The following is a 12,759-nucleotide window of genomic DNA, read 5'->3' as shown; positions in this document are numbered from 1 at the left end:
CAAAAACAGCTGACCGCGCAGTGTGCCAAACCCTTCTTGGTTCTAGAAGGCTTAGTAAGTTAAGACCCTGAAAATATGGATTCCACGGATTCATCGTAGTGGTAGAAATTGTTATTTACCTCAACTCGACGAGTCTACTGTACGATGAGTAATTGCCAAACGTGTTGTCAACTCACCTTGGCCATCCTGAAGCCCCATATCACCAAAGTGCCTCACGTTTTCCAGGTTATGACGCAACTATTGGCCTAGTTCGCCATTGTCTGTGCTAAGATCGAGTTTAGAGTAAACAAAGAACCAAGTCAATTTTGGAAAGGTCATCATGTCTTCTCCTAGTGCTGGTAAACGTCGTATGGACACTGACGTTATCAAGCTGATTGAAAGCAAACATGAAGTTACAATCCTTGGTGGACTGAACGAATTTTGTGTCAAATTTTATGGGCCAAGGGGTACTCCATATGAAGGGGGGCTATGGAAGGTGAGAGTGCATCTTCCAGAGCACTATCCCTTCAAGTCACCATCCATTGGCTTCATGAACAAAGTGTACCACCCAAATATCGATGAGGTGTCTGGTACTGTGTGCTTGGATGTCATCAATCAAGCTTGGACAGCCCTTTATGACCTGTCAAATATCTTTGAGTCATTTTTGCCACAGTTATTGGCATACCCCAATCCCATTGATCCCCTCAATGGTGATGCTGCTGCTATGTTCCTCCATAAACCAGAAGAATACAGGAAGAAAGTGCAAGAGTATGTACGCAAATATGCCACTGAAGAAGCTCTCAAAGAGCAAGAGCAAGAGGGAGCCTCTTCAGACAGTGAATCCTCCCTCTCTGACTTCAGTGAGGATGAAGTTCAAGACATGGAGTTATAACAGGACATTGTCCTTCCCCACTCAACATTTTCTTGTGATATTGATTGTGACGTGAAATTCTATATTTTAAGATGAGCCTCTACTGTGATGCCCTTTGTTGTGAAGTAGCAACAACAGAAAGCAGATGGTGACTTCAACTTGCTTTCGCATGCTCCACATGCATTTTGGGTGGTGGGACATTGGGAGAATCCATACCTTAACATCTCCTAAATTTCTTTGACTCAAAGAGACCCACCTTTGTGCATACTGAAACAGTTACTCATTTGCCTCCTCTTAATGAACTTCCTTCATTATTTGGTATAAAATTTAGACAGAAAAATCTAGTTTAGTTTATATGTGGGGCTAACTTTTAGCTGTTTTAGGAATGAAAGGCCATTTAATGTATGTTAAGTTCAAAATTGCCACTGGTTCTGTTCTAATATTCCCGTCAAATTCGGCTCATGCATTCATAGCCTTTTAAGCTTGAATTGGAAATTTGATTTGATATAGTTTCCAGTTATCTTTCGTGGCATGCTTTTTTTCTTTTTTCTGATGTCAAACTTTTTTGTTTTATGTGTGCACATCTGCCTATGTTCCATCTTCTCCCATAATTATTATTCAGCATTGTGTTTCTTTGTATGTCGATTGACTTCAGCTTCTTGTGTTATCTTCTTGATCAGAAAGGTCATGTTCTGGGTTTCCGCGCAAGGGCATCAACTTGTGTTTCCTTCTTGTTTTCTTCTTTTCCTTCTTTTCTTGCTCTGGCAAGCTTGATCATTTGAAAATCAAAGTCAACAGCAGAAACCCATCACAGCAATTTGGTTTCTTTGGTGTTGGTACAGATGGGACATAGGACAGGAAAATTGAATTGCTTCTAATTTGGGAGATCTTATGGTATTTGTCTTAGAGATGGGGAACAATGTCTGTTTTGAAGTGTTATCAATTAAATTTGAAATATTGTATATAGTTTTAATGCTTGCTGTTTAACAGATTACAATCACAAATTTATGAAATTTGTGTCATTTGATCTTTTGGCAATTTTTTCTTTTGTTGTCAAAGATATTATATTTTTATTCTTTAAAGTCTGTTCTAAGGAAGGATTGTACATTATATTATAGTTTGGAGTTGCTTCTGTTTACATTGCTCTGTCCCACATACTATTTTCTTATGGAAGCTAATTACAGTTTGTTGTCAGACCTAGCTACCAAAGAGATGTTATGTTGCTCACCTTCAATTGATGAACATGTTCTGTTTTTTTCTCTCTTAAATCTTCTAGATTGTGAATTCTCGCCCCCTCTTCTCCCCGTTTTTTTTTTAACCAGAGATGGCCTTCATGATCACATTTGTATAAAGCTTTCGCAAGTGTCACATTCTTGCTTGCCGTTTTCTCTGTAATCTAAAAAATAATGTTAAGTTCTTTGTTACTTCTTTGTTTCTGGGCTTGCAGTCAAACTTCTATTTAGCAATAAAATGTTTAAAAGAAATTAATGACCTGTAGACTAAGAGTTAAGGTTTACTGTTTAATTTCTAGTTTTCTAGATACATAATTGAGACATCCACCACTGTACCAGCTTCCCTCATTTTAAAGTCTGTTGTTCGATTGGTCAAAGCCACCTATGACAGTGAAATCTCAAAATTCCAATGAACATTCATTATATTTGCTTTTCTGTGTGACATATATAAAATCACAGTTTTTTGGACAAATGACCGATAAAGGCACTTCTTTTATTTTTTTTGCTGTAGAGTGTGAGAAATTGCATTATTGACAATGGATTTCAAGTGGTCAAGTCAACAAGAACAACCATTTCAAAGCATCAGGCGGCAGAGTTCTATGCAGAGCATGAAGGCCGTTTCTTCTACAATCGTTTACTCACATTTATGTGTAGGTCAGTGCTTCTCTCATTCTCAGCCTCTGTTGAGTCCAAAAGTTCATTTTGTGTCAGTTTCTTTTATATGTCTATTGTTTTACTTATTCTGTATCTTCATTTTACTTTGCAGTGGTCCATCTGAAGTTTATATCTTAGCTAGAGAGGATGCAATCAAAAAATGGCGAGAGCTTATGGGTCCTACTAAAGTCTATCAAGCTGTTTACTCTGCCCCTGGTACCATAAGAGCTGAATATGGACTCACTGATACCAGGAATGCAACTCATGGATCAGGTGATGGTTATCTTGCACTCTTCTCTTCTTGAAGCTAAAGTTCATATTGTTGTTACCAATTTTAATGTTTGTCTGTTTCTTTCCAGACTCCGTCAAATCAGCTTTTAGAGAAATGTCTGTGTTTTTCCCCAACTTTAACCATGAGGAGTGGTTTCAGGAAGAGGAGCCTTATTTTAGAGCGGGAAAAGTAGGTTTTGATAAGAGTCAATTTGTCCATTACACTGTGAAGTCATCACAACCTGTAGCTTAAATTTCTATGGTGCTTTGAACGCAAAATCAATGTCCAATATTTTCTTCTCAGATCAATATGCAAGCAAGACAGTTCTTGAATTCTATCAGACTTAACTGGATTGAGCTGTATAATCGAACTGAATTAACTTTAGTACCACACAAAGGAGATCTGTAAAAAAAAAAAGGTTGCTGGAAGCGATCTTCTGGGTTCATTATTTCTTTTTTGTGATCAAATTTTCAGAAGTTGAGTGGTGGGCCAAAAATCATTTGGAAGTTAATCCTCCCCTTTCTTATACTTTAGTATGCCCACTACTATATCCTTTTGTTTGTGAGTCTTCTTGTCAACAGTGAATATTTTAAAAAAATATTTTGTGGGCTTTTGAAAACTGAGTTACCATTTCTTCACAACCTCTTGCAATAATAATTTTCAAACACTAATAAAAAAAATTCTCTATTTTAATTGTGTCATGAGACTTTTGGGTATTGTGGATGAGTGTGCATGTGTAGGAAAGAAAGGAATGTCAGTATAACTTTCTTTATCTAAAATTTTTCCCTAGTATTCTGTAGATATGTTATGTAAAAAAAAACATCATCCTGTAAATGAAGCAGACCTTTGTTGAGCCATCACTGGCGCAAACTACCACATACATCAAATTGCAAACAAAACCTGAAGCAATCAAGTAAATTTCTATGCATGTGTAATACTTATTCTTGTGTGTTAATTTAATGTCTAGTACTTAACAAGAATTACTGCCAGGACCTTCTGGAATACCCTGTAGCCAAGTTCTTTTCCATCCTGGTCTAGCTGAATGTGATGCTTAGTGGTTTATGATTTCATATTCTGAGTTCAGGGAGCATCAGGTAAACTCTGGTCTTCCAATTTCCGTGGTAAAATTTAAATTTGGTTATTGATGTGCGTCACATTGGCGATGTACAATTTCTCGTATCTCCATATTTGATATAACAGTAGTTCAGAAATTATTTCCTTTCTTTCCTGTTGTGTAGGTGAGAATGATAGCTTAGTTGTATTCTATTAAGACTCACAATAGTTTCTCTATCAAATTTTCAATTTGTGTGCCATGTAGCAGAAAGCTACAATTATCCTGGGTTACAAGCAAACTGCTCACTGGAGCAGAGTTCTTTCACATTATAGTTTTGTACAAATCTATAAATATATAATGCACATTCATGTATATGAGCTTATGCAATAATTTTCATTGGGGTAATTTTTAAAAAGAAATGTTACATCTTTGGTGTGGATCAGATGGTTCTCGTTAACCTTTTTAGTTCTTTCTACAAAATATGTGGCGCTACATAACTTCCAACCCATTAGATATGTCCCAAATTTAGCATCCCTCCCCCTAAGTTAAATGGTAGTCGTCAGATAACTGCTTTCTTTTCTTTACAATATCTAGTTTTACTCTCAGTTACTTTTAAAGGTTTATTAGGTCATTTCCTCTCCCTTTTTTGATTCCGCAAATTTGTGTGATCTTTCCCTATTGCAAAGGCACCCTATCATATCCTTCAAATGTTTTTCTTTTTGTAATTGTGTTTCTATTTGCTGTTGGGCCCTGTCTATGTGGTCTTTGTTATCTGCTGGTGACAGTCATGGTTTCATCACGACCCAGGTAGAGATGATATCTATTCACAGATCTATGTATGTGTAGGTATGTTCAATAATAGAGTTGTTGTGGTTTGTATTTTATATTTTTTGCTGATGAAAATGTGTAAGTACATAACTGATGACATAGAGAACGGCTATAATAAAAGTGTATGCTTGTCCTGTAATTGTTCATAACATTTCCCTTTTCCCAATGTTAACTATCATATTGAGCAGTTTGAATGCCTTGCAGCCTTATAGCTCTCTCTCATTAAGGCCACTAACACATATACACACACACACACACAAAGGGTCTCAATGAGTACTTTTATTGACTCTACAGTCGGCAGTGAACAAATAAGCAGGTACAGTAACAATATTATGTGGCCATCCAATATGTAGAATAAATTCATTGAACATAATTATCAAGTTAACAGGTAAATAAAAATTGTAACCACATGAAATGGCAGTTTCAAGCATCCAACTTTACATAGACCTTTGATCTAGAAAATATTCGTATTCCTTCTTCTAATTTATCAAGTTGTTTCTCTATCTCAATCTTCCTTTGTTTCATTTTTAGCGTGTCAGTACGTACTGGTATCTTGTTGAGTTCAGCAATGAGGTGATTGTAATCTAGAACAAGACATTGAATGTAGCTACACACTGCAAACCTAAGAAATCAAAACTCATGAGCAGAACATACTTTTTAAAATCATGTCAAGTGTTTCTCTTCGCTCATCATCAGGCATCACTATGTGGCCCAAGGGACAGTTGGGATCTACTTCTTTGGCACGAGCTGAAGCCAACGCTTCTGTCTTTCTCTTGCTTAAGTACCTTCCGAGAGAAAAAAATGAAGACTAATAATGCTTACTTTCAATTGTTTGATTGTAATTTCAAATCAAATAACTTACCCAGGAACAACTCCCTTTTTATAAGGAGGGGGGTTCATTGTGGTGGCAGGTAATTTAGCATTAGATACAGATTTTCTAGATGGAGACAGTTTTAAGTTTCCTATGTCTGATACCTGCAACCATAATGACAAGAAGATTCTACGTAGCTTGAAACAATTAGAATAAGTTATGTCACACAGTTTAAACGACACCAACCAAATTTGAAGATTTTTTATCAGGGGCATTGCTGACTAGCTGTTCTCCAGGGCAGTTCAATGCATCACTGTGATCCTGATAGAAATTATGATTATAGAAGCAAAAAATTAGTGATTACAAAAAATTTTGAGGAGAAAAAAGGCAAACTTAAAACCTACACCAAGATTAATTCCTGTCAGTTCATGAATGCTTTCACAGCCATCTTCCTCCTTAGAATGAACCTTGTTGAGAGCAGTATGCTTTTGGATTTGAACATGTTTCTTGTCACACTCATCAGTCATATTATGCCTTTGTACTTGTGAGTCACTAGAACAAGAAAAGAGGAAACATGTCCAATGGTCTAGTTTTGTTACAGGCAGGGAAAAGAGAGTCTACTTACTGGATTTCATTGTATTTTTCGTCTCTGTCAGTCTGGACTCCTTGATGGCATATGCTATGAGATATCAAGGATGGACAAACTTCTGTCCATTCAAATGGGACATTCTCTTTGAGAATATAATGCATCGTTTTAGAGTTGCTAGTGGGTTTAGAGCTCAGGCTGTCTCCAATTGGTTTAGACTCCCGAATTTTCTTAGGAGTCTCCCTTTAACAGAAAACATGAGATAAATGTGATAGATATAGCACTTGTAAAATGACCGGTAAATTAAATTGTATACTTGGCTTGTTGAGACGTCGAGTGGGAATGGTTAAGACCAACACTATGTTTCTGTCTTTGACCCGATGCCGAACTCTTCATCACCGTGCCCAAGGGAGACATTGGTTTAGAAGAACTCAGTGAACTTCTCTGTTTCTGAAATTTTCAATTTGAATGTGATCACATTGACTTGTAAAGTTTATAATAGCACATCGCTTTTGAGTCTTTTGTCTCACCAGTGAGATATTCTCCTCCTTTTTCTGCTTTTGACTGTTGATTGTTGATTTTGTCTTTATGTCCCTTTTATTTTCGAGTAAGAAATTTCTGTGACTACGGGGTTCTAGAAAAATAAACAATTTGCGTTAATGACCATTGATCCATTAACAAATTCAAAACAATATTCATACATACTTGGGTCAAACAATCCTTTCAAAGTTGACATTTTCATTTGGCTGCAGTATCTGAGAAGGAACATGACACGATCATGTATAGGAGTTACTTTAAACCATATAATTTCATTCAAATAATGATATTAATTATATTTATGAAAATAGATATAGGTTACAGGAGTTAACACTAACTTACGCTCAAGATTGTAAATTTTAACCCGTAGTAACAAAGGCGTCAAGCTTGACTACTAAACCATAAGTTGAACAAATTTAAGAAAGTCATGTCACTGACAGGATGGTTTGTTGTCTGTCACACGACGTAAACCGCGACGGCAGGACGGTTTGGGTTTTGTTTGTTGACATACAAGTTTAAAGCTGGGATATGGAAGAGCGATTTCTCATCTCTAGCTCGCTGCCATCGACGTTCCTGATTACCACCTTAACCCTGTTACCAGACTAAAAGGCTGATAATAGCGAGAAAATCTAGAACTAATTATAGCGTTTTGTAAATAGGATTTAAAAAACAATCCATCTTATATCTCGAAAAAAAAAAATTAATTTGGGTGCTGAGATGGTTTTTACAGTCACCAAATGGTATACGAATGACCACCAATCGCATGATGGGGGTTGGCAATGATCAGCAGACAGTCTGACAGTCACAAGACCCAGCAGTCTCAAAACAGGTGATACTTATCGGGAAATTTTACTCTGAGGCAATTCTGCCTTCACTATTTGATTGAACGAAGGCTCCACTTCTTCCATAATGGCTGCTCCTCGACAGTCAATCCAAGAAATGATTCCGAGTCTTCCCGAGGAAAACATAGGTAAGAAGTGGCAAAATCATACACTAATGCCTTGCAGGCTAATTTTTGTTCCTGGCTCTTCCGCCAGACTTTACCCCTTTCCCATCTATTTCTTAAATCTTAAGGGGGTGACATTTTGGACAATTCACTCTTGTGGTTGCATTCTGTTCCTTTTGTCGCGCTATGCCTTTAACACCTTCCTGTTAAACAGTTGGAGGTTAGACTTGTAAAGAGAAAAAGCTGTTTTCTGTGAGAAAACAAGTTTTTCTTTTCTAATCATGAAAGATGAAAAGTTTTCATGAGTGCCTCCTCTTTGACAATTCCGACATGACCCTCCTAGATGTTCTGTTCACTGTCACCATTTTGAATAATTGAAAAACTTTATCATTTCAAGATGAAAATTATTTCTGTAATATCTGGAATTTTACTTTTTTCAGACATGCTTGCAGCTACAAGCAGGCTACAGCAGCAGGCCACTGAGATACGGGCTCAGCATATCAATTGGCAATCATACATGCAGTAAGTGTTTGACGTGAGCTTTCTGTAGGTTTATTAAGTGTCCAGTACTATTCAACAAATGGCAGTGGGTTCTTATATGACTGAATTTTGTTAGATCGCAAATGATATCAGTAGAAGACTTCGAATTCATCAAACCACTGGATGCTGCTGATGCTGTGACTCGTGAAGCTATTCTGAAAGAAAACCGCACCCAATGTGCCAAGACCTTCTTGAACTTGCTTGGCCATGTGTCTAAAGATCAGACAATCCAGTACATTCTCATCATGATTGATGATCTCCTTCAGGTAAGTGATTCACCAACAAGACGCAAATCCAATTTCTCATTTCAAGTTGATATGAACCAATTTCGAGGCATTAACTATGAATTTCGGTTGCAGGAGGATCGTTCTCGTGTTGAAATCTTCCGTGAATATTCCCAGAAGAAGCGAGAGTCAGTTTGGGGTCCATTCCTGAATCTATTAAACCGCCCTGATGGATTTATCACAAACATGACGGCTCGCATTATTGCAAAGATGGCATGCTGGAGCAAAGAATTGATGGAGAAGTCGGATCTTCATTTCTATCTGACTTGGTTGAAAGACCAATTGAAACAGCAGGTAAATATTCATTATTTTTCTTCTTCCAATTTGTTATTACATTTTACATTTTATTTCCCACAATTTTTTTTTCAAGGATAGAATATTGCATGTCCATAGGACCTAGCAAACTAACCATTTCTCTCGTAACTGCAAGAATGCATCCACACGCTTTATTGGCTTCTTTCATTTGAAACTGACTGATAGCTCTATTCAAGCCTGTTAACCTTCTCATCTTCCTGTCTTATTTTTCTTCCATGCACACTCTCTTTAAATACCTTGTAAGAGGACTATTGGTGGATTTACAGTGCTGCTTAATACACTACCCTAGAAAGATAGAACTTAATTTGGTTAGAAAAATAACAGTTTTAGGAATGTGTTTAGTTGGCTTACACTAACGCCTCTCCAACAATATTGCTGTTAAAGCAAGTAGTTAAATGACAATTTTTAATTAAAATTTGCCAGTTTTCAAGATTTTGGCCATTTTTTGGGCTGTTGTACTTAGGGAACAGAATTGGCTAAAGCTGAGCTAGAATGCAAGAAAACCTCTTCAGTGGCTAAAGGTGAACTAGAGAGGAAGCACGGCTCTTCAGCGGCTAAAGGTGAAGTAGAAAGGAAGCAAGGCTCTTCAGAGGCTAAAGCTGATCTAGAAAAGCAGAAAGGCTCCTCAACACCAGAAGAGAGTGGTTCACCTACCGTTTATTCGGAGAAGTATCTGCTGGTTGGTTTCAAGGCAAATAATGAGTGTTTATCAGACTTGATCAACTCTCATGTTCAAAACAGTAGGCGTTTTAATCTTTAAAGAGAACCTCATTTCCACTATTTTGTACTACACCCATGTTTGAACATCTTCCTGGTTCAAAGTATTGCATGGTTAGCTGTACTTGCATGGCATTGTCTATTGACCGTAAAATTCACAGCTGAAGTTGCTCGTATGGTTTGGCAAGGCATGCAAATTTTTAATAAGTGATATAACTCTTACTTTAACCTGTACTTACTTTATGGTTTATCAGTGTCTTAAACTATGTTCTTGATTTTCTATGGTATGACAATTGTTTTAGTTTCAAGTAATTTTCAATGCTTAAGCCAAACTTGCTCTCTTTCAGAACAATGAGTATGTCCAATCTGTTGGACGCTGCCTGCAAATGATGCTGCGCATTGATGTTTACCGTTTGGCATTTGTGGCTGTTGACGGTATTTCCACTATTATTTCTGTCCTCCGTTGCCGAGTCAACTTCCAAGTTCAGTACCAGCTGGTTTTCTGCTTGTGGGTGCTGACCTTCAACCCACTTCTTGCAGAGAAAATGAACAAGTGAGTGATACTAGACACCCTTATTAATTGCTTTCATACAACCTTTAATCCCGAAACATTCCCCATCCTCCCAAAGTGTGACTGTCCCTTATTCCAAATCCAAATTGGAAGCTCAGTTCTCTCAGAACTTGTCTCGCCATGCCAGTAAGAGGTATGGCTTTGGTCATGTCCATACTCCAGACCAGTTGCTTCCTGACTTCGGAGTCCAGTGAATTTCTCGACTAAACCTTTGTGGATTATTTCAGGTTCAATGTTATTCCCATTCTTGCTGATATCTTGAGTGATTCTGTGAAAGAGAAGGTGACCCGTATCATCCTTGCTGTATTCAGGGTATGTTCATTGCTCCCATTTTTCTTGTTGTTCGATTTATCCATTTAACTGTTCCTGCAATTAACATTTACTTTCATTACAGAACATGATTGAGAAGCCCACTGACAGCCAGACCTCAAAGGATCACTGCATGGCTATGGTTTCCAGCAAGGTTTTGAAGCAACTGAGTATTTTGGAGCAGCGCAAATTTGATGATGAGGACATTGTTGCCGACATTGAATTTTTGAATGAGCGCTTACAAGCCTCTGTGCAGGACCTGAGGTAACTTATTTTCCTATTTCTCATTCAGTAGAAGAAGCTTCTTTGGAATTAGTTCCCTCATAACATACTTCTGCTTGGATTCCAGCTCTTTTGATGAATACGCCACCGAGGTGAAGTCTGGACGTCTTGAATGGAGCCCTGTGCATCGGTCTGCCCAATTTTGGAGGGAGAATGCTGGTCGTCTCAATGAGAAAAATTATGAGCTACTTCGTATTTTGACTCACCTTCTTCAGAACAGTCATGAAGCCCTTGTTCTTGCTGTTGCTGCCTTCGATATTGGTGAATATGTACGCCACTATCCTCGAGGAAAGCAGTAAGTGTCATCTTTCTGAAATTCACATCCTGTATGTGTCAAGTTAAAATTGCTCTAAATTTCTTATTTTTGGTTTCAGTGTAATTGAACAGCTTGGTGGCAAGCAAACTGTCATGCAGCTTTTGGCTCATGATGACCCCAATGTCCGTTATGAGGCCTTGTTGGCTGTTCAAAAGCTTATGGTTCACAACTGGTATGATTTTCACCTAAAAGACTTTTTCTTTTTCACTGTAATATGGAAGACTTTGGTTTGTTAACTGTATTTTTTTTTTCAGGGAGTATCTGGGCAGACAGCTAGAGAAGGAACAAGACAACAAGACTCAAGGAAACAAACCTGCTTCAGGAGGCAATGCTGTAGCAGCAAAGGCATAATTCATCACAAAGCTTCAACATTAAAATGGAATAATTGTAACATTACATTTGATTTGCTGAACCTCTTAATCTATGAAGTTTGTACTCTATATCATGTTCATTTCGGGATTCGGCAGTGAATTTTTGCCTTTGCATCCACCATTTTGTACTTTATGCTTTTAATTAACTTTGTGTGTAAATTCTTTGATTTCCCCTTGAGTTAAATTAAGTATTTTTATTCTGCTATTTCATATTTCAATATCTGTGTACTTTTCTCTCCATTTAGGTCTTTCAAAGATCACACATCAATCCAGTATTAGTTCAAGACAAGTACTTACGTAAATGAGAATGGCATATTAATCGGAGCTGAGATTATCAGCGGAAGTTGTTTTTCAGTACTTTTATTTTCTGTGTTGGTCAGTTAAAGGTGCTCCATGGTCTTATTTGTGACACAACTCATGTAGATAGCTCCATTCTTTTAAAATGGTTGGCCTTTCTTTTTGAAGTGTGTTTTGTTTATCTGTAACTCTGAGGTTCAGCACACATTATACTCATTTTAATTACCATCTATAAATACATTTTGATATTACTCTGGAAGGGAAACTTGTCTTCTGTTTGAACATGAGATTAAAAAGAAATTTAAAAAGTTCATCTAACAAGCGATCAGAACTGCTGGTTTCCCCAGCAGGGTGATTCAGAATGTCTGTAGAGTAGTGAAATTACATTCCAGAGTACAGTTTCAAGTTTGGTCACAGCTGTATTCTATGTTGTAAGTAGGAATCATAACCGGAAAAAATGTATCTATTGTACATAATAGCATTTTAAAAGAAAAGGAAAATGTATGTAATTTGTTAAATCATGTTATGTTTGTTCTTTGACAAAGTTTTGCTTTGTTGCGCCTTAAATTAATAAGAGTGGGTATTGACTAAGACAATTGTATCTTCAGTATCTGCAATAAATATGAATTTTATGAGCCTCAATACTTTGTACACCTGTCTTAGAACAGGCCCATGTTGCGGCGCGGCCCCTAAGCAGCCCCTGCGCCAGGACAAGGATCGGCTAGTTCACAAACATCAGCCAACCGCAGCAGTCGCTTTGCAGGTGGGGGGAGGGAGAGCCTAGCCATGGTAGTACAGTGGCTCAATGAAGTGACGATCAGATCGCCACTGGTGAGCGCCTGCCTACGCCTGCCGATTTGTGGCTAGGCAACACTTCCTGCAAAGCTGCTGGCTGAATTGCCTAGTTCGTAGGCGGCCACTCTAAAACCTCGGCTCTACTCGTATGACTGCTTATGTGCGTCAATGCCCTTCGCTTCAAAACAGACAA

At 37.7% G+C, this 12,759-nt stretch overlaps 4 protein-coding genes across 6 annotated transcripts; 3 read left to right on the top strand and 1 right to left on the bottom strand.

Annotated features, from left to right (window-relative positions):
* The first annotated feature begins 14 nt into the window (after positions 1–14).
* On the top strand, positions 15–2,347 carry LOC117654455 (ubiquitin-conjugating enzyme E2 H). Its single transcript, XM_034401095.1, has 2 exons — positions 15–139; positions 226–2,347. Exon 2 carries the CDS (start codon positions 320–322, stop codon positions 869–871), a length of 552 nt encoding a protein of 183 aa, XP_034256986.1. The 5' UTR covers positions 15–139; positions 226–319; the 3' UTR covers positions 872–2,347.
* LOC117654456 (nucleoside diphosphate kinase 6) lies at positions 44–5,028 on the top strand. The gene is made up of 4 exons (XM_034401096.1): positions 44–225; positions 2,594–2,736; positions 2,849–3,009; positions 3,096–5,028. The coding sequence occupies exons 1-4, from the start codon at positions 145–147 to the stop codon at positions 3,257–3,259; spliced, it is 549 nt and encodes a 182-aa protein (XP_034256987.1). The 5' UTR covers positions 44–144; the 3' UTR covers positions 3,260–5,028.
* Positions 5,029–5,150: 122 nt separating this feature from the next.
* On the bottom strand, positions 5,151–7,371 carry LOC117654454. 2 transcript variants are annotated; one of them, XM_034401094.1, is made up of 10 exons: positions 7,162–7,371; positions 6,992–7,041; positions 6,817–6,920; positions 6,603–6,736; positions 6,326–6,529; positions 6,105–6,252; positions 5,947–6,021; positions 5,752–5,864; positions 5,544–5,674; positions 5,151–5,473 (listed from the first exon to the last, which is right to left on the bottom strand). In XM_034401094.1, the coding sequence occupies exons 2-10, from the start codon at positions 7,026–7,028 to the stop codon at positions 5,313–5,315; spliced, it is 1,107 nt and encodes a 368-aa protein (XP_034256985.1). In that variant the 5' UTR covers positions 7,029–7,041; positions 7,162–7,371; the 3' UTR covers positions 5,151–5,312. The 2 variants fall into 2 exon arrangements, with proteins under 2 accessions (XP_034256985.1, XP_034256984.1); XM_034401093.1 differs by having other exon boundaries at positions 7,166–7,371.
* A 224-nt stretch (positions 7,372–7,595) lies between these two features.
* On the top strand, positions 7,596–12,413 carry LOC117654451 (V-type proton ATPase subunit H). 2 transcript variants are annotated; one of them, XM_034401088.1, is made up of 11 exons: positions 7,596–7,793; positions 8,210–8,291; positions 8,386–8,575; positions 8,669–8,887; positions 9,372–9,587; positions 9,973–10,178; positions 10,424–10,508; positions 10,591–10,769; positions 10,855–11,082; positions 11,162–11,275; positions 11,358–12,413. In XM_034401088.1, exons 1-11 carry the CDS (start codon positions 7,733–7,735, stop codon positions 11,452–11,454), a joined length of 1,677 nt encoding a protein of 558 aa, XP_034256979.1. In that variant the 5' UTR covers positions 7,596–7,732; the 3' UTR covers positions 11,455–12,413. The 2 variants fall into 2 exon arrangements, with proteins under 2 accessions (XP_034256979.1, XP_034256980.1); XM_034401089.1 differs by lacking the exon at positions 9,372–9,587 and having other exon boundaries at positions 7,597–7,793.
* The last annotated feature ends 346 nt before the right edge of the window (positions 12,414–12,759 follow it).

The sequence above is a fragment of the Thrips palmi genome, unplaced genomic scaffold, assembly GCF_012932325.1.
Source record: "Thrips palmi isolate BJ-2018 unplaced genomic scaffold, TpBJ-2018v1 HiC_scaffold_10, whole genome shotgun sequence".
NCBI lineage: Eukaryota > Metazoa > Arthropoda > Insecta > Thysanoptera > Thripidae > Thrips > Thrips palmi.
This window is presented reverse-complemented; position numbering and strand designations above follow the sequence as displayed.

Excerpts from the sequence above, each read along its gene's own strand:
- LOC117654455 (XM_034401095.1), top strand. The coding sequence starts at position 320 with ATGTCTTCTCCTAGTGCTGGTAAACGTCGTATGGACACTGACGTTATC.
- LOC117654451 (XM_034401088.1), top strand. The coding sequence starts at position 7,733 with ATGGCTGCTCCTCGACAGTCAATCCAAGAAATGATTCCGAGTCTTCCC. Across the intron at positions 8,888-9,371 it reads AAGACCAATTGAAACAGCAG|GGAACAGAATTGGCTAAAGC; the intron begins GTAAATATTCAT and ends TGTTGTACTTAG. Across the intron at positions 10,179-10,423 it reads CTTGCAGAGAAAATGAACAA|GTTCAATGTTATTCCCATTC; the intron begins GTGAGTGATACT and ends GGATTATTTCAG.
- LOC117654456 (XM_034401096.1), top strand. The coding sequence starts at position 145 with ATGAGTAATTGCCAAACGTGTTGTCAACTCACCTTGGCCATCCTGAAG. Across the intron at positions 2,737-2,848 it reads TTACTCACATTTATGTGTAG|TGGTCCATCTGAAGTTTATA; the intron begins GTCAGTGCTTCT and ends TTTACTTTGCAG. Across the intron at positions 3,010-3,095 it reads GAATGCAACTCATGGATCAG|ACTCCGTCAAATCAGCTTTT; the intron begins GTGATGGTTATC and ends GTTTCTTTCCAG.
- LOC117654454 (XM_034401094.1), bottom strand. The coding sequence starts at position 7,028 with ATGAAAATGTCAACTTTGAAAGGATTGTTTGACCCAA. Across the intron at positions 6,022-6,104 it reads TGACAGGAATTAATCTTGGT|GATCACAGTGATGCATTGAA; the intron begins GTAGGTTTTAAG and ends AATTTCTATCAG. Across the intron at positions 5,474-5,543 it reads ACTTGACATGATTTTAAAAA|ATTACAATCACCTCATTGCT; the intron begins GTATGTTCTGCT and ends GTCTTGTTCTAG.